Source organism: Oncorhynchus tshawytscha, linkage group LG02 (assembly GCF_018296145.1).
Source record: "Oncorhynchus tshawytscha isolate Ot180627B linkage group LG02, Otsh_v2.0, whole genome shotgun sequence".
Taxonomy (NCBI): Eukaryota; Metazoa; Chordata; class Actinopteri; order Salmoniformes; family Salmonidae; genus Oncorhynchus; species Oncorhynchus tshawytscha.
This window is the reverse complement of record NC_056430.1, coordinates 64,255,940-64,276,644: the sequence shown is the minus strand read 5'-3', so window position 1 is coordinate 64,276,644 and position 20,705 is coordinate 64,255,940. Positions and strand designations below refer to the sequence as shown.

Here is a 20,705-nt window from a genome sequence, read left to right as displayed (position 1 = left end):
GCCCGGGAAAACTGCGCAATCAGGGGAGAAGGGCGTTGACCAAGAACCCGATGGTCACTCTGACAAAGCTCCAGATTTCCTCTGTGGAGATGGGAGAACCTTCCAGAAGGACAACCATCTCTGCAGCACTCCACTAATCAGGCCTTTATGGTAGAGTTGCCAGATGGAAGCCGCTCCTAAGTAAAAGACACATGCCAGCCCGCTTGGAGTTTGCCAAAAGGCACCTAAAGGACTCTCAGACCATGAGAAACAAGATTCTTTGGACTGATGAAAGATTTAACTCTTTGGCTTGAATGCCAAGCATCGCGTCTGGAGGAAACCTGGCACCATCCCTACGGTGAAGCATGGTGGTGGCAGCGACGCTCCCCACCCAACCTGACAGAGCTTGACAGGATCTGTAGACAAGAATGGGAGAAGCACCACAAATACAGGTGTGCCAAGCTTGTAGCATCACACCCAAGAAGACTCACAGCTGTAATCACTGCCCAAGATGCTTCAACAAACTTTTACTTAAATTCACCCATTTCTAAAAACTTGTTTTTGCTTTGTCATTACGGGTTATTGTGTGTATACTGATGCGGAACATTTTGTGTTTAAATCCATTTTAGAGTAAAGCTGTAATGTAACAAAATGTGGAATAAGTCAAGGGGTCTGAATACTTTCCAAATGCACTGTATGTAATATTAATGTTCACAGTGAGGCGTCGAATCTGAGAGGAGGTGAACCAGGGCCTGAGGAGTCTCAACTCGCTTTAGGGAACACGTTAATGAATGGAGGATGGAGAGAGCAATCAAAAGAAAGTGTGGACGAGTGAAACGGCTGGAGAAAAGCAGAGAGACTGGGAGAAAGAGAGACAGAAAGGGATGGAGCGAGTGAAACGGCTGGAGAAAAGCAGAGAGACTGGGAGAAAGAGAGACAGAAAGGGATGGAGCGAGTGAAACGGCTGGGAGAAAAGCAGAAAGGGATGACTGGGAAAGAGAAAAGGGAGAGAGAGAGAGACTGGGAGAAAGAGAGACAGAAAGGGATGGAGCGAGTGAAACGGCTGGAGAAAAGCAGAGAGACTGGGAGAAAGAGAGACAGAAAGGGATGGAGCGAGTGAAACGGATAGAGAAAAGCAGAAAGACTGGGAGAAAGAGAGACAGAAAGGGATGGAGCGAGTGAAACGGATAGAGAAAAGCAGAGAGACTGGGAGAAAGAGAGACAGAAAGGGATGGAGCGAGTGAAACGGCTGGAGAAAAGCAGAGAGACTGGGAGAAAGAGAGACAGAAAGGGATGGAGCGAGTGAAACGGCTGGAGAAAAGCAGAGAGACTGGGAGAAAGAGAGACAGAAAGGGATGGAGCGAGTGAAACGGCTGGAGAAAAGCAGAGAGACTGGGAGAAAGAGAGACAGAAAGGGATGGAGCGAAAGGGATGAAACAGAAAGGGATGGACTGGAGAAAAGCAGAAAAGAAAGAGAGACAGAAAGGGATGGACTGGAAAAGAGAAAGACTGGGAGAAAGAGAGACAGAAAGGGATGGAGCGAGTGAAACGAGAGACTGGAGAAAAGCAGAAAGACTGGGAGAAAGAGAGACAGAAAGGGATGGAGCGAGTGAAACGGCTGGAGAAAAGCAGAGAGAAAGAGACTGGGAGAAAGAGAGAAACAGAAAAGAGACTGGGAGAAAGAAAAGAAAAGCAGAGAGAAGGGATGGAGCGACGGCTGGAGAAAAGCAGAGAGACTGGGAGAAAGAGAGACAGAAAGGGATGGAGCGAGTGAAACGGCTGGAGAAAAGCAGAGAGACTGGGAGAAAGAGAGACAGAAAGGGATGGAGCGAGTGCGCAAAAGAAAGAGAGACGACGCCAGACTAACGAAGACACATCGACAGAACGAAATGGCTGTATTTACATTCAGTCCCCAAATTCTTATATAACAGAAAGACCATGGTCCTTCAAAGGGTTAGAAAGGACGTTATTTACAGTAAAAAGAGACTGGGTAAACAGCCTATGGCTGTTGAGTGTTCCTCCTGCCTTCCTCTAAACTTGTCCTCTGCCTTTAGATATTAACATGGTGGACCGAAAGCAATGCTTTCTAACACCAAGGTTTTCTTAGGGAGAAATGGAGATGTTTTCACACCAGACTTGTCCTATTTAGTCCTATTTAGAGATGGTATGGACGTCTGGAAGGAATAGGGATGGTAGTGAACATACAGTTGCCATGTGTGGGTCCGTCGCTGAAAGCATTTAACCCATCCGTGCCATTTGTGTTCGGGCACACGTGTTTTTGGAGTGTGTGACGCATGCATGAGTGTGTGCCTGGGACGTCTGTATGACGATGGGAGGACACCCTCGCTGGAGAGGAAAAATAAGACAGAGAAAGGTTAAACTAGAGAGAGAGTGGGGAGCCTAATTCCAATCATGGCGTGTGTGTCTGTGCGTGTACATAGCGCAGGTGTATGCGTTGTGTGCGTTGTGTGCGTTGTGTTTGTGTGTGTGAGAGAGAGAGATTAATGGTCTGCAGGCTAACCGGTTGCACCGGGGATCCCCCGCTGTGAAAGACAACACAGCTAGATGGAGACGGGCCCGGGGGAGGAGACGGAGAGGGGAATGGTGGGATAGAGGAGGGGAGAGATGACATCGAGACAACAGGGAATCATCCAGCCTCCGGGCCAGCTACCGTCATCACCACCTCAGACACACACAGCCCTGAGCTTAGAGACTATAGGCAGAGGCAGAGCTAAAAGGCACCAATGATTGTAAACATATACATGTACAGTTGAATTCTGAGGTTTACATACACTTAGGTTGGAGTCATTAAAATGTGTTTTTCAACCACTCCAAAAATGTCTTGTTAACAAACTATAGTTTTGGCAAGTCGGTTAGGACATCTACTTTGTGCATGACACAAGTCATTTTCCAACAATTGTTTACAGACAGATTATTTCAATTATAATTCACTGTATCACAATTCCAGTGGGTCGGAAGTTTACAATCACTAAGTTGACTGAGCCTTTCAACAGCTTGTAAAATTCCAGAAAATGATGTCATAGCTTTAGAAGCTTCTGATAGGCTAATTGACATAATTTGAGTCAATTGGAGGTGTACCTGTGAATGTATTTCAAGGCCTACCTTCAAACACAATGCATCCCTACTTGACATCATGGGAAAATCAAAAGAAATCAGCCAAGATCTCAGAAAAAAAAGCAGACCTCCACAGGTCTGGTTCATCCTTGGGAGCAATTTCCAAACGCCTGAAGGTACCACGTTCATCTGTAAAAACAATAGTACGCAGGTATAAACACCATGGGGCCACGCAGCCGTCATACCGCTCAGGAAGGAGACGTGTTCTGTCTCCTAGAGATGAACGTACTTTGGTGCGAAAAGTGCAAATCAATCCCAGAACAACAGCAAAGGACCCTGTGGAGATGCTGGAGGAAACAGGCACAAAAGTATCTATATCCACAGTAAAACGAGTCCTATATCGACATGATCTGAAAGGCCGCTCAGCAAGGAAGAAGCCACTGCTCCAAAACCGCCATAAAAAAAGCCAGACTACGGTTTGCAACTGCACATGGGGACAAAGATCATACTTTTTGGAGAAATGTCCTCTGGTCTGATGAAACAAAAACAGAACTTTGGCCATAATGACCATTGTAATCTTTGGAGGAAAAAGGGGGAGGCTTGCAAGATGAAGAACACCATCACAACCGTGAAGCACGGGAGTGGCAGCATCATGTTGTGGGGGTGCTTTGCTGGAGGAGGGACTGGTGCACTTCACAAAATAGATGGCATCATGAGGGGGGAAAATTCTGTGGATATACTATAGCAACATCTCAAGACATGAGCCAGGATGTTAAAGCTTGGTCGCAAATGGGTCTTCCAAATGGACAATGACCACAAGCATACTTCTAAAGTTGTGGCAAAATGGCTTCAGGACAACAAAGTTAAGGTATTGGAGTGGCCATCACAAAGCCCTGACCTCAATCCTATAGAAAATTTGTGGGCAGAACTGAAAAAGTGTGTGGGAACAAGGCCTACAAACCTGACTCTGTTACACCAGTTCTGTCAGGAGGAATGGGCCAGAATTCACCCAACTTATTGTGGGAAGCTTGTGGAAGGCTACCCGAAAGGTTTGACCCAAGATAAACAATTTAAAGGCAATGCTACCAAATACTAACTGAGTGTATGTGAACTTCTGACCCACTGGGAATGTGACGAAATAAATAAAAGCTGAAATAAATCAGTCTCTCTACTATTATTATGACATTTCACATTCTTAAAATAAAAGTGGTGATCCTAACTAACCTAAGACAGGGAATCTTTACTAGGATTAAATGTCAGGAATTGTGAAAAACGGAGTTTAAATGTATTTGGCTAAGGTGTATGTAAACTTCAACTGTATTTGTTCATAGGGCATCACAGCCATCTTGGTCAACGTTAGAAGAATGGGGTTGTGGGAATTTTCAATGTCTGGTTATACAAATGTGTCAAAACGAGGATCAAAACACCTTCATATGCCCACCAGCATGACCTAACCCCCAATGCACCTGCTGCCATCACTGCCCTTCTGCTTGAAATGCTGATTTCTAGAATGTCTCCTGTGACCTATCTGGTGACCTGTGTGACCTTTCTCTGTGGAGATGGTAGACCACCAGGTGGTGGTGACAGAAGTCCATATCGTTGGGCTAACCCACACACCGAGAGAGAGAGAGAGAGTGAGTGAGTGAGTGAGTGAGTGAGTGAGTGAGTGAGTGAGTGAGTGAGTGAGTGAGTGAGTGAGTGAGTGAGTGAGTGAGTGAGTGAGAGAGAGAAGAGAGAGGCCTAACAGGGCCTGAAATGCCTTAGATTGACTGACAACAGATTTGTCTCTCTCTGAATTTTCCTTTCTCTCTTTCTCGATCCACTCTCCCAGCTTCTCTAGCGTCCTCTCTTACGGCTCAATAGGCTTTCTCTCTCTTTCACCTGACTGCCTTCCTTCATCGGACAGTCTCTGTCTAACAACTCTCTACGGAGCCACTGAACGAATGTCTTTGTTACAGTAAGCCTTCAGCCGGTCCTGCCAAATCAGATAAGTGCAAACTCGCATCAGTCTTGAATATCAAGAGTTGATTTTATAAGTGATGTAAGGAGATTTAAAGTAGAAATGGAGAGGGGAGAGAGGCAACATGAAGAATAGGGGAAAAGACTTCTCTGAGTAATGTACTGTGGAAAGTGAATGAAAAGACCGAGTAGATGAGAGGAGAGTAGTCATTCCTCCAATCGGGTTGTGAATAAAGGAGGCAGAAAATTAGAGCCTCTCCCTCCTCTGTCCTTCCTCTCTTTTCATGACCAACAGCTGCCCAAAGAAACCTATCAAGCCTTCTCTTCACAGACTGAACCACATGCAGTATGAGTTACAACACACTGAGTTACAAAACACTGAGTTACAAAACACTGAGTTACAAAACACAGAGTTACAACACACTGAGTTACAACACACTGAGTTACAAAACACTGAGTTACAAAACACAGAGTTACAACACACTGAGTTACAAAACACTGAGTTACAAAACACTGAGTTACAAAACACTGAGTTACAAAATATGTATGCATCAACGACCATGTACAGTGCATTGCGCACAACCATGTGATCTCCATAGACAAACACTGGCAGTAGAATGGCCTTACTGAAGAGCTCAGTGACTTTCAACATGGCACCGTCATATGATGCCACCTTTCCAACAAGTCAATTGGGCAAATTTCTGCCCTCAATTTTAAACACCCATCAGCAACAGGCGTGGCTGAAATAGCCGAATCCACACATTTGAAGTGGATTGTATAAATGTAAATAAGGTGTATAAGATGGATAGCAGTCCTCTCCCGTAGTGCTGGTAATAAAATAACAGGTTAACAGGCTAACAGTGAAACGCTTACTTTACTTTCCAACAATGCAGGGAGAAAAATATTTAAATAACAACACGAGGAAGAAATACACAATGAGCAATGGCTATATACACGGGGTACCAGTACAGAGTTGATGTGCAGGGGTACGAGGTATTTGAGGTAGATATGTACATATAGGTAGGGATAACAGGATATATAATGAGCAGTAGCAGATGTGTATGCGATGAGTCAAAAGAGTTGGTGGAAAAAGGGGTCAAATGCAGATAGACCGGGTAGCTATTCGGTTAACTATTTAGCAGTCTAATGGCTTGGGGGCAGAAGCTGTTCAGGGTCCTGTTGGTTCCAAACCGTGCGATAGCTGAGAGAGTCTATGACTTGGGTGGCTGGAGTCTTTGACAATTGTTGCTGAAATACATCTGGCCTGTAGTCTATCTAATTGCCTGTAAATTAGCCCTCATCTACATTATGCAATTATGTTAAAGGCCCATAGAGGAGAATGTAGACTCAGCAGAATACACAGGCATGGGCTATATTCAATGTATGTATGTATGTGTGTATGTGTGCGTGTGTGTGTGTGTGTGTGTGTGTGTGTGTCTGTGTGTGTGTGTGTGTGTGTGTGTGCAGTAGCTACCACAACCAGAATAATGGATTACTAGTGGAAGACCTCTGTGATTCCACATTCATAGCTGTAACAATGCAATGGACAACAGATAGGGTTACATGAGGTTTCTTAGTTCACAGTAAATACAATCAAAGCCCCACACACCCACTGTTGCTGAATCATTGCTATTGTACCCCCCCCCCCCCCACCCCTATAGGCTCTCCCTGTCCACTCATTCATCTGTCAATCCTAATAGAATCATCTATCCATCCGTCTACCTCATTGACAGACAGGGGCCGTGGGGATCTGGCAAACCTTCAAGCCTTCTTTATGTGGGCTGTTGTCCTATATAGTGTACATTGTTGAACTTAGCTGATTTCAACATCAGATGATGTGCTAAATGTAATGGAATCCAATCTGTAAAAGCGGCATCTGAAAGGCAAATTATTTAGCTGAGTATTCTGTCTGCCTCGTTGCTTTCTCTGCCACGTTTGATTACTGACAAAAACGCTGATTGCAATTTGTCAGCAGAAAAACGGAGAGATACGAGCAAAACCAACATTTCAGACAAGCCTCAATGATAAGTGGGTTCTGTTTCCTTCTGCGATAAAAGACAAATGAATAAACAAGAAAAGCTATTCAAAACAATGCCTTGGGCTGTTTGCGACTTGGCGGCGAAACTAAAACATTTTTATGTCGTTGTGTCGCACTTGGCTGCCAACAAAAATCCACACTTACTCTTCAAACAGCAAATCTGCCATCTTTAAGTGGCCCACTTCTCTGTGTCCTCACTTAGGCAGAGAGAGCTACAGAAAACGTGTGACGGGGAAACAACACCTTTCCATGAACCCATATTAATAAATGACGACCCTTCACGCTCTCTTGCGCTGACATCGTGAGAGCGTCGTCTTCTTATTCTTCGTGATATCAACCTCTTGTATGTCCCATGTCTTTTGTCCAGTGAAGCCTTCACCCCAAAAATATCAATAGAACCATTTCTGTTTATCAAAGCCAAATCTAAAGACAGACCGATAGCAAAAATAATTGCATATCCCCCAGTGACAGCGAAATTGCTTGTAATATCACATCTGTCGAATCCAAAAGGCCAATGTTCTTTGTCCTGTTGAAAGCATGGGGTCATGGGAAATAGGGGCTAGGTGCAGAGTTTCAAGTCAACAATGGTGAGTTGGGTTATAGCAAACAACCTTGCTCGATAGCACTTGAAGCAAGAGAGGTGGAGAATGTAATGGAAGTTAAAGAGAGAGAGAAAGACAGAGAGAGAAAGAAAGACAGAGAGAGAGAGAGAGAGAGAGAAAGACAAGGACACAGAGAGAGAGACACAGAGAGAGAAAGACACAGACAGAGAGAGAGAAAGACAGACAGAGAGAGAGAGAGAAAGACACAGACAGAGAGAGAGAGAGAGAGAGAGAGACAGAGAGAGAAAGACACAGACAGAGAGAGACAGAGAGAGAGAGACACAGACAGAGAGAGAAGAGACAAGGACACAGAGAAAGACAAGACACAGAGAGAGAGAGAGAGACAGAGAGAGAAAGACACAGACAGAGAGAGAAAGACACAGACAGAGAGAGAGAGAGAGAGAGAGAGAAAGACACAGACAGACAGAGAGAGAAAAGACACAGACAGAGAGAGACACAGAGAGAGAGAGAGAGAGAAAGACACAGACAGACAGAGAGAAGAAAGACAGACAGAGAGAGAGAGAGACACAGACAGAGAGAGAGAGAGAGACAGAGAGAGAGAGACACAGACAGAGAGAGACAGAGAGAGAAAGACACAGAGACAGAGAGAGAGAGAGAGAGAGAGAGAGAGAGAGAGAGAGAGGTGTTAACAGAGAGAGAGAAAGACAAGACAGAGAGAGACAGAGAGAGAGAAAACACAGACAGAGAGAGACAGAGAGAGAAAGACAGACAGAGAGAGACAGAGAGAGAAAGACACAGACAGAGAGAGAGAGAGAGAGAGAGAGAGAGAGAGAAAGGTGTTAACAGAGAGAGAGAAGACAATATATGAAAGAGAGAACAAAAGAGACAGACAGAGAAGAGGAGGATATACAAGCAGGTAGAGAGAGAAACAAAGGGCATGTTTGGAAAGGAGAAGTAGAGAAAGAGACAGAGTTGGATTGAGTGGGGCACTTCACTTAGTCAGAAGCTCACAAAACAGTGGAATTGGCTAAGCCAACAAACCATGACTCAGCTCCAAACATCTCCTTATATCAAAGAAGCCAAAAAAAATAATGACTCCAAGACAACTCAATTCATAATCCCCAACAGGTTGGCAGCCAACCACACAACCCAATCCATCTCCATATGACTAAACCTGGCTGACGGTGTTTGACAATCTCTTGTGATTTACAGAGTCTTTAGCCCTGCTTTTAGTAGCCAAACACTGGCCACCAGCCCCGGAGTGTCTTAACCAATGAGACAGACTTACTGGTCCGCCCGGAGCCGGCCAGGAGACGGTGACTACTGTAACCGTCAGCACAAAAAGGGGATATATGAAGAGGTGCTGACTGGATGAGGGGAGCGGAAAGAGACACAACATTGCACCATTGACTGGAGAGGAGGTCAATGACGATCGATGGGGTCACTAAATAACTCAAGAAGACTGCAGGGCTGTGTCCCAATCGAAAGGCAGCTGCCTGCTGCCTACCTGCCTCCAAAGGCAACTAACTTAGTAGGCAGCACTTTCCCAGTAGGTTCTGCAACTGCCAATCTGGACGGGATTTGAAAGGCAGCATCATGTGACAATGCATTTGCATTCCACCTAGCGCGAGGCGTTTGCTAGCAATTCATTGAACAACTATCCCAAAATGGAAATAGCTGACACGAATAAAGTAAACAAGTAACAGAATCCATCACCTCAGTACCTGTCCATGGGTTAAGTTGACATCGACCAGAATAATTATCCTGCAGTATAGGGTTCTCGCATGATACGGGATACCATTTTTTTTGAGATAGCTTAAATAAGATATTTTACTGACTGTTTAAGAATGATTAATAGCAAGAATAGTGATGTTTCACTGTTAAACTTTAATTGCATTTCAGCCGCTAATGTTTTTCCTATGAGTAGGCTGACATTGTGATTAATTCATACAACTATCATACCTGTGCATATTATTAAAATACACTGATGATCAGGATAACATGGTTTTATATTTGTTGATAACTAATATTTAAAGGTGATATGATGCAATCTAACTAGATAAGAGGTCCTAAGCTACTAAGCTAAATGCATTGGATACGAATACTGGCGTGATAAAAGATAACATGTCCAATGTAATTATATGAATGCATATCAAACAGGAATATGTGTTCAATGAAGTGAATACAGCATTGCAATATGATTGATGTCTTCCTCTGTCATGAACGTCGTCTTGAAAATGACCAGACCAAGGTGCAGCGTGGTATGCGTACATTTTTCTTTATTATAAATGTCGTCAACAAAACACGAAACAAAAATGAATGTGGGCTATACAGGCCACTAACAAAGACAAATACCCACAAATACAAAAGGAAAAAAAGGCTGCCTAAGTATGATTCCCAATCAGAGACAACGATAGACAGCTGTCCCTGATTGAGAACCATACAGTACCAAGCCAAAACATAGAAACACAGAACATAGAGTTCCCCACCTGAGTCACACCCTGACCAACCAAACATAGAGAATAAAAAGATCTCTACGGTCAGGGCGTGACATCCTCTCTCCTTGCAGGGGATTAGACAGATGAGCAACAGGTACCAGAGGCCCAAGCCTCAAAACCAGAAACATGTGGAGACATCAACACTTGTCATTTTGAATAAATGTTTAACATTTGTATTTGTTTTCCTGTATCTGTGCATTAGTCCTTAAAGCACAGTCCATTCTACAAAATAAGTCATTCCCAAGTGAGGGAAATCTCAAGGAGATTAACCTCCAACATTCAAAAACTTGTTCTTTACATGGGGCAAATTTTGTCATTTTATACAGAGGTCAGGAGTTTAACACATTTTTGTTCCAGCCCTTTACTAATGCTTAATTTCAACTAATTGTGGTCTAAAGTGAAGACTTGCCCACAGTGCAATCCCGTGGGACAGAAAAGTACATCTATTTTAGAATGAAAATCATAGGTTACAATGTCCTGAGAAATCTGCGTGATTAACAATAACATGGGTGAATCTTTTTCTATCTAACATTGTGATGATGCACAGTCCTTAATCAAATCCTGGGATATGGTGATTATCACGGTGGCTGGGAGGTTCCCAGCACGTTCTTTACATCAGCAGGGTCTGAACGTGAGAGCTGGAACAAGCAGAGGGAAATGGGGGGAGAAATTAACCTCACTCCTCAAATGTCAGTGCTGGTTCAAGTCACTGAAGCCACAACTACCTTTATAAATATGCAATCATTTTGTTATCAGTTATGCTTTTTTTTTTTAAATCTAAAAATCTTGATCAGTTGTTTTACAGTAAGAGTAGAATAACTTAGCCTCTAATTTTAACTAGTAACAACCAACCAAATCGTGCCACACAATAGGGGAAGGGAAAGTGACAAGAGAAAGTTAGCTAACGTTAATGTTATGTAAACAGACACTATATGCAGCTAGCTAGCAAGCAAGCTTGCTAAACAGATCCATCAACAGAATGCACAAATAACTTGGCAGGCTAGCAAGCCTAGAATGAACAGAACACAGCTGGCTGCATTTCCTACATTTTTTCATTAGATGTTGTAAAACAAATGTAACATGTCTGACCTACAAACGGGTCGGGCAGGACTGTTTTCTCCTGTCAAGCCAATGCAATGGAGTAATACGCGATTAGGTGTCCACTTTAGTCCCCGAAAACAAATTTGCTACAGTACATGTTTTTAGCTGGCTAGCAAGTTCATCAATTCATTGATTTAAAAACTGTCTGGGTCTTCACAATTGACACAATTGTTGAATTTACGATTAGAGCTAGTTAGTTTAGTTGTGCATCTCTAAACAGCTGATGAGCAGGACGAGATCGCCTACTAATGTTAGCTAACTATGATGTGCTGGGTAGCTAGCTAGCTTGGCAATGGGCTGATAAACAACAGTTACTCAACATTTGAATTCCACATTTTATATGAAAGTCATTTGTTGAAAATTTTTACATAATTTTGTGAATAAATAAACATTACACTTACATTTTTCTTCTTATTCCTTATTCTTCTGGAACATCTTCTCCCAAGTGAGGACATGTGTCCACCCTTAATTCAGAATTGTTTTAAATTTTCGGTGTGCCGAAAGGGGTTATGGGATAGCCTCCTCAGGGAAGGACACACGGGATGCTAAGGTGCCTGATGAAAGCACCTTAGAAATCAGCAGTTTAAGGTACATTGGGATTGGGACATACCAATCTTGACATCCTGCCTAGAAAAGCTGCCTCAAAAGACAGAATCCTTGTCAATTGGGACACAGCCCAGGTCTGAGGTTCTGATGGGCTGATGTATTGGGTTAACTGGGGTGGTAGAGCGGGTATATTGATGTGGTTAAAACAATATAAAACTGTTTAAGGTGAATAGGGGCCCAGTGATAATATATCACTTGCTTTCTACCTGAAAATTGGTCCTTTATCTAAAATACAGTGCCTATAGATAGTCAACCCCTTTAATATCTTTTTAAACATTTTGCTGCGTTAAAATGGAATTCAAATAGATTTTTGATCCTACAGACCTACACAACCTACTCCACATTTTCAAAGTGAAACGAAGTTATAGAAAACTTGTCTGACAGGGCCTGGATAGTTTTTTTTAGGATCAAAATAAATATGAAAGGAGCAAAGCCAAGGTAAAAAGTTTGAGGAGAACCCACCTCAGTCTTCTGAAAACCTAGGGTTGTATTTTAGATAGGGTTGTATTTTAGATAGGGTTGTATTTTAGATAGGGTTGTATTTTAGATAGGGTTGTATTTTTCTGTGGGACAATAACACAAATGTTTATGCAAAAGACACCCAATTGGCTTTCCAAGAGCTGTTTAGTGTTCCCGAGTGGTCTCGTCTCAGTCCTGACTTAAATCTGCTTTAAAAAAAATTCTGAGAGAAAGTTTAAATATCGCTGTCCATCAGTGATCCCCAAACAAATCTGCTGAGCCTGCATGCATGTTTCCCTAAAAGTTGTGCAAAGTTGTTAGATCCTCAATGAAAATAACTTGTAATGGCTGTCGAAGGTCCTTCCACCAAGTATTAACTCATGGGGGGTGGAGACTTATCCAATTATGATATTTCAGTTTTTGTTTTTGTTTTAATTGGACAACTTCCTAGAACTTTCTTTCACTTTGAAAATCCATTTGCATCAATTTTTAAATAAACTCTTATGGCAGCGAAATGGGAAAGTTCAAGGGGGTGTAGACCTTCTATAGTCACTGTAAGTCTTCCCCTTGTAATTCTATGGATCAACATGAGGAATAAGTCACAGTGATGAAATGGACAGCAATCAAATACAAACGAGCACCGTCTGTCCATTGATCACAAAGCGCTTTTTAACACCATCACCTTGGAGGATCTATAAGTCGCTTTGGATAAAAGCACCTGCTAATTGCCCTGCTGTGTGTATTGGCCAGTAACTGACTGAACAAAATGGAAGAAAATGGCTGTGGTCAGATCAATGAAGCCGCTTCCAATCCACCACACACTAAAACACCCAAACAAATTCAATCAATCAAGAGATGATCAAATGAAAATACAGCCAAAACACAGTTTCCCATTAACATCATTGTAACATTATAACATGCTGACTCACCCCTGCAGTTCCTTAACAGACATGGAGATCTTGAGGTTGTGTCCCAGAACATGGAGGGCTGTGAGGATGTCTGCCCACTGGACCATCTCCCCCAGGGGACCTCCCTTCAGGACCTTGGGGCTGAACACATCCCCTGACTCCTCTGTCAGGAAGCCCACATGCACCAGGATCTGGGGGAAAATATAAATGTTTATTTATATACTATTTTTATATCATTACTGAAAAAAGAAAAGAAGGAAACCTGAGATAAATTACACATCTGAACGTCTGTATACGTTACATGGCATACGGTATCATCACGTTGTCATCATTAACAGAGCTTTAGTGCTCATCAGGCGTCAAACACCCGACTCCAGCCGTAATGCATGGTTTTCTATCAGACATGAACACGTGTTCAGTCTCCCAGTGTACTAGACGTAGCCAGTCAGTCATTGCTAGCATACACAGTGCAGGCACTGAACATCTACATTAGACCAGTGTTCCCCAACTTCTCGAGTACACCCAGCAGCACACATTGTTGTTGTAGCCCGGGACAAGCACACCTGATTCAACTTTTCAACTAGTCATCAAGCCCGCAATGAGTTAAATCAGGTGACTTTGTCTGGGGTTACAATAAACGTGTACTTTTGGGGTTACTTGAGAGAGGGCTTTAGTGATTATCAGCCATCCAACTGGCCTTAATAATACAGTAGACATGGCTCTCTAAGTATCAGACATGAACACATGTTCATCGTCCGAGCAATTCTGAATAGCGGAGGTGCATAAAGATGGCGGCCCCCATGTACTTACCACAAATGCCTTGTTTGCTACGTTCGCTGTGTTGTACTATGCTCTCTGGTAGTCTTTTTTTTAAAGCGTCATTAGCGCAGTATACATGGTCCCAATTTAAGCTCCAAGAAGCAGGCAATTTGAAAAAACGCTAAAAGTAAACCGTGTTGATTTATTGGCACATTGAACTATGTAGCGCACCATCGTTACATAAAACTATATGGATAGTGATAAAACCATGACATCTTATCTGAATTCCAACATGTTTATGCACCTTCGCCATTGAGTTGCATATTGTTCTTTGAAACAATTTCAATTGTAGAATTCGAATTGAATTTGAATTAACCACACCCCATAGGAAGCAGAATTTGAATTAACCACACCCCATAGGAAGCAGAATTTGAATTAACCACACTCCATAGGAAGCAGAATTTGAATTAACCCCACCCCACAGGAAGCAGACTTTGAATTGACTACACCCCACAGGAAGCAGACTTTGAATTGACTACACCCCATAGGAAGCAGACTTTGAATTGACTACACCCCACAGGAAGCAGACTTTGAATTAAGCACACCCCACAGGAAGCAGACTTTGAATTGACTACACCCCATAGGAAGCAGACTTTGAATTAACCACACCCCATAGGAAGCAGACTTTGAATTAACCACACCCCATAGGAAGCAGACTTTGAATTAACCACACCCCATAGGAAGCAGACTTTGAATTAACCACACCCCATAGGAAGCAGAATTTGAATTGACTACACCCCATAGGAAGCAGGCTTTGAATTGACCACACCCCATAGGAAGCAGACTTTGAATTAACCACACCCCATAGGAAGCAGACTTTGAATTAACCACACCCCATAGGAAGCAGACTTTGAATTGACTACACCCCACAGGAAGCAGACTTTGAATTAACCACACCCCATAGGAAGCAGACTTTGAATTGACTACACCCCACAGGAAGCAGACTTTGAATTAACCACATCCCACAGGAAGCAGACTTTGAATTGACTACACCCCATAGGAAGCAGACTTTGAATTAACCACACCCCACAGGAAGCAGACTTTGAATTGACTACACCCCATAGGAAGCAGACTTTGAATTAACCACACCCCATAGGAAGCAGACTTTGAATTAACCACACCCCACAGGAAGCAGACTTTGAATTGACTACACCCCATAGGAAGCAGACTTTGAATTAACCACACCCCATAGGAAGCAGAATTTGAATTAACCACACCCCATAGGAAGCAGAATTTGAATTGACTACACCCCATAGGAAGCAGACTTTGAATTAACCACACCCCATAGGAAGCAGAATTTGAATTGACTACACCCCATAGGAAGCAGACTTTGAATTAACCACACCCCATAGGAAGCAGAATTTGAATTGACTACACCCCATAGGAAGCAGACTTTGAATTAACCACACCCCATAGGAAGCAGAATTTGAATTAACCACACCCCATAGGAAGCAGACTTTGAATTAACCACACCCCATAGGAAGCAGAATTTGAATTGACTACACCCCACAGGAAGCAGAATTTGAATGGAATTTGAATTAAAGGAAGTATAATTTTTATTCAATGAAATTCAAATGGATTTTGGCTTTTCAAATGGATATTATTTATGTGAACACAACACTATACAATGTTAATTTTGACATCTTGTATGGTAACCAGTACTATGTTAAACATATGACTGAAATATTCTAAGATAATTTTGTAGGTTGTCTATAATAATTCATACTTCACTAACATGTTGTAAAAAAACTAGTCAGAAAACTACATTTCAAACCAAACACTCCAGAATGGAAGGGAACAATCTCACATCTCATGACAACAAAAAAAGTATAATAAAATACATCTATGAGTGATAATCTATTTGATATTTGAAATATTTCTTAAGTAATAATTGACATGTTCTTTGGGTTAAACATGTGTCAAAGGAAATACTTTTCATGCTTCACTTTTCAGTTGAATTTCTATGAACAGCCTTGAATTAAATTTGACTTCCTTTCATTCAAACAGAATTTAAATTCTGCTTTCGGTGGGGTGTGTCCAATTTAAATTCAAATTTAAATTCACAGGTTGAATTGAATTAAATTAACCCCAACCCTGCCTCCCATTGTGTTAGAAATCAAGAAAACATTCATACCAGTTCAAAACCCAACTGTAGCTGTAATAATACAGTAATTAGCATCAGACACACAAGAGCACATGTTCATCCTTAATCAATCAAATATTTTCAATAGACAATGGACATCTGCCTACATTACTGTTAATCATACATCCGACTCTCGCTGTAATAAAACATGCTTCTGTAATAATACACTATGGTATCAGAGACAGAACACATCCCTACTGTGTATTGGACAGAGGCTGCATTCCAAATGTCTCCCTATTCCCTGCATAGTGCACGACTGTTGACCAGAGCCCTAAGGGCCCTGGTGAAAAGTAGTGCACAATGTAGTGAATAGGGCACAATTTGGGATGCATACCAGAGTCGGTCATGTCAGAGAGGTGCTGTGCAGAGTAATCCTAACACAGCATGAAAAGCCCTTCTGCCCCAGATAGACACACAGAGACAAACTTTCACTGGCTTTTACATAATGAGCTTATGAGAGTGGTGAGTTTGTGTGTGTGTGTGTATGTGGTGTGAGAGAGTGTGTGTGTGTGTGTGTGTGTATGAGAAAGAGAGAGAGAGTGTGTGTGTGTGTATGTGTGTGTGTAAGCAGCGTGTTTCGATGAATATGTGTGTGTCAGTCGGAACTGCTGTGGAAGTGATTAACAGCCCTTTCTCCACTCAGCGGGGCATACCTCATTAAGTTCCTGGAGGCTATTTTACCCTCGTCTCTCTCTCTCTCTCTCTCTCTCTCTCTCTCTCTCTCTCTCTCTCTCTCTCTCTCTCTCTCTCTCTCTCTCTCTCTCTCCTGCCACCCCTTTCATCCTCCCTTTTCCTCTCTCTCCGTCTCTCTCTCCCCCTCTCTCTCTGTCCTGTGTGTGATGCCTGAGTCACTGTCTAATTATGCGCTAAAAGTCATAGTCAGCGGCTGGCAGGATGCTAAACAACAACACTGGCACACACCACCACCTCCTCCTCCTCCTCCTCTAGCCATCTCCCGTCAGATTGTATGAGCGCCAGGACCGAGAGAACGGAATTCAAAAGAGTGGAATTAATGATCCTGATGAGATTGATTTGTCTCATTAATAAGCAAACGATTTCACACTCCTGGACGCCCAGGTCAAATTAAAAAGTAGTCTGTTATTAGAAAGTAATTAGGATGAAAACAGTTACACAAAGCGGCCCTCAAGGACAGGAGATAGAAATAGATTCTGAAATAGACACACAGTAATATATAACATAACATAGAAACATCCCTGCCATAGACAAACCTCAAAACCAGCTCATACCAGTTCTCCATGTCTCATCTATGCTGGCTTCTAAGCCCATATATGAGTGTGTGTGGGTGTGGGTGGGTGGGTGTGTGTCAAGAGAGTGTCTATGGGATGCATAGTCGAGCGAATCAAGGGCCAGCGAATACGCGACTGGTATGAAATGAAATATCACACTGATTTAATAAGCTTTCTATGTTAAACTTGTGCTTCATAAAAAAGTTAAGTGCAATTAAATTACAGTTTGGGTGGCAGATGGCAGATGACTTCAGCCCTGAGAATGTCTTTGGCCAAAAAGGGGGGATATCACGCAGATCTGGCAACCACGGACTAGTGCAGAAACACTAGTGTGGCGGGAACGCTGGAGACAGCACTCTATTGCTGAGTGAGTAACCTATTGGGTTGGCTCTGGTAGTGCTGGTGTGGTACTGTAGAAAAACGGGATTTGTCTTTTGGCTCATGGGTAGCATTCATCTCAATCTCAAGTGAATTCCCCTCCACTGAAGTATAAATAGGAGGCAGCTTTATGAAACATACTGGAATGATGTTGGAAATGTAACCTTGATATTTAACCTTGAAGTAGGTTGTAGGACTGCAGTTGCAGGGTGTTCTGTGTGGTGCGTACGTTGGATTTATCGAACGTGTGCGTCAAACTGTGTGGTGCGTACGTTGGATTTATCGAACGTGTGCGTCAAACTGTGTGGTGCGTACGTTGGATTTATCGAACGTGTGCGTCAAACTGTGTGGTGCGTACGTTGGATTTATCGAACGTGTGCGTCAAACTGTGTGGTGCGTACGTTGGATTTATCGAACGTGTGCGTCAAACTGTGTGGTGCGTACGTTGGATTTATCGAACGTGTGCGTCAAACTGTGTGGTGCATACGTTGGATTTATCGAACGTGTGCGTCAAACTGTGTGTGTAGACGACTTGACAGAAATGGTAGCAGAAGGTGAATGTTGAACTTTTGTTGCGACACATATCCAGATGATGCCGCGTACCATTTTGCACAATGACGCTATTGGTGTGATCAAGGCTTAAAATCCGATGACACGTTTTACACATACTGTATGTGCCTGCATGCATACGCACACAGAGACTCAGTTATCTCACCCCCTGTGACTCCCTAAGGAGTCTGAACACGCATACGGAGGTATCTGTTTATACAGTGGACTTCTGCCACTCCCTGAGGGTCTCTGTCTGTGTATGTGTGAACATTTGTGCATCCATGCGTCTGTTTCTCCCTCTAACAGCAAAAGAACCCGAGGAACGAAGCAGGGAAAACACTCTCTGCAACAGGAAACCACAATGGATCCAGAGGCAAAGACATCTACGAAACAGACGGTGAAAGAACAGAGAACAGCTTATCTTCAACTCACCTACCTGCTTCCCTGTACCGCTTACACACGATTTTACCACCTACACATACTGCTACACCTTCTATGGTGTTAAATTCAACTTCCCCCTCCCAGTGTCACTGCTACAATATAATTGTTATAGTCTCTAATAGTGATAAAGTGACTGTAGGACTGGCAAAGAGAATGTCTATTGCTGATAGGAACTTTGGGGTGAGATTGAACACGCACGCACACGCGCACAGAGTGGTGGAGTGGAGTGCAGTGTGAGGAAGATAAGTCATCTGTGAAGCTGCAGAGGGAGAACGTAGGGGAACAGCACTGTGTACCAGTCTTGCTCTGCGGCCGATGTGTATCACTGACAAGTCGGTGACCTTGATGGGTGTGTGTATGGGTACGTGTGTGTCAAATGAAGTGTGTGTCGCAGTGTGTGAGTGTCTAAACTAATGAAGGTGTTGAACGTGTGTGTCAGTGTGTCAGTGTGTCAGTGTGTGAGTATAAACTTAGTGTTTTAAGTGTGTGTGTGTGTGTGTGTTTGTGTGTGTGTGTGTGTGTGTATGTGTGTGTGTGAGAGAGTCTAAACTTAGTGTTTTAAGTGTGTGAGTCTAAACATAGTGTTTTATGTGTGAGTGAATGAGTCTAAACTTAGTGTTTTATGTGTGTGAGTCTAAACTTAGTGCTTTATGTGTGAGTGAATGAGTTTAAAAGTAGTGTATTATGTGTGAGTGAATAAGTGTGAGAATGTGTGATTCTAAACTTTGTGTTTTAAGTGTGTGTGAGTGTGTGACTAACTAACTAACTAACACACACACATACTCTTGTACAGCTAACCTTGTAGGGACATACAATTCAGTCCCATTCAAAATCCTATTTTTCATAAACCTAATCCCAACTTGCACTCTTAACCTTACCCTAACCTTAAAACTTCTTATGGCTAGGGGGCAGTATTTTCACGTTTGAATGAAAAGCGTGCCCAGAGTAAACTGCCTGCTACTCAGTCCCAGTTGCTAATATATGCATATCATTAGTATATTTGGACAGGAAACACTCTGAAGTTTCTAAAACTGTTTGAATGATGTCTGTGAGTATAACAGAACTCATATGGCAGGCAAAAACCTGAGAGAAATACAACCAGGAAGTAGGGAATCTGAGGTTTGTAGTTTTTGAACTCTTGGCCTATCGAATACACAGTGTCTATGGGGTCATTTTGCACTTCCTACGGCTTCCACTAGATGTCAACAGTCTTTAGAAACTTGTTTGATGCTTCTACTATAAAGGAGGGGGGAATGAGAGGGGATTGGGTCAGAGGTCTGGCAGGGTGCCACGAGCTGGTCACGCACATTCACATGAGAGGTAGCTTGCGTTCCATTGCATTTCTGAAGACAAAGGAATTCGCCGGTTGGAACATTATTGAAGATTTATGTTAAAAACATCCTAAAGATTGATTCTATACTTCATTTGACATTTTCTATGAACTGTAATATGACTTTTCGTCTGAACATTTGCCTGGACCTGCCGAGCGTCGTGAGTTTAGATTGTGTACTGAACGCGCAAACCAAAAGTAGTTATTTGGACATAAATGATGGACTTTATGGAACAAATCAAAATGTTATTGTGGAACTGGGATTCCTGGGAGTGCATTCTGATGAAGATCATCAAAGGTAAGTGAATATTTATAATGCTATTTCTGACTTATGTTGACTCCAACATGGCGGATATATTTTGGGGTTGTGTTGGTCTCTGAGCTCCGTTCTCAGATTATTGCATGGTTTGCTTTTTCCGTAAAGTTTTTTAAAAATCTGACAAGGCGATTGCATTAAGGAGAAGTGTATCTTTAAATCTGTGAATAACACTTGTATCTTTTATCAATGTTTATTATGAGTATTTCTGTAAATATATGTGGCTCTGTGCAAATTCACAGGATGTTTTGTAGGCAAAGCCAAATGTAAACTGAGGTTTTTGGATATTAATATGA

At 42.6% G+C, this 20,705-nt stretch overlaps 1 protein-coding gene across 4 annotated transcripts in view; it reads right to left on the bottom strand.

Moving 5' to 3' along the window:
• Positions 1 to 20,705, bottom strand: part of LOC112245787 (alpha-1,6-mannosylglycoprotein 6-beta-N-acetylglucosaminyltransferase B-like) — a 175,116-nt gene that overhangs the window by 71,738 nt on the left and 82,673 nt on the right. For all 4 annotated transcript variants that reach the window (XM_042302528.1, XM_042302539.1, XM_042302531.1 and 1 more), the window contains exon 8: positions 13,208 to 13,377. In XM_042302528.1, coding sequence (XP_042158462.1) covers positions 13,208 to 13,377 — 170 coding nt within the window. The remainder of the gene's footprint in view (positions 1 to 13,207; positions 13,378 to 20,705) is intronic.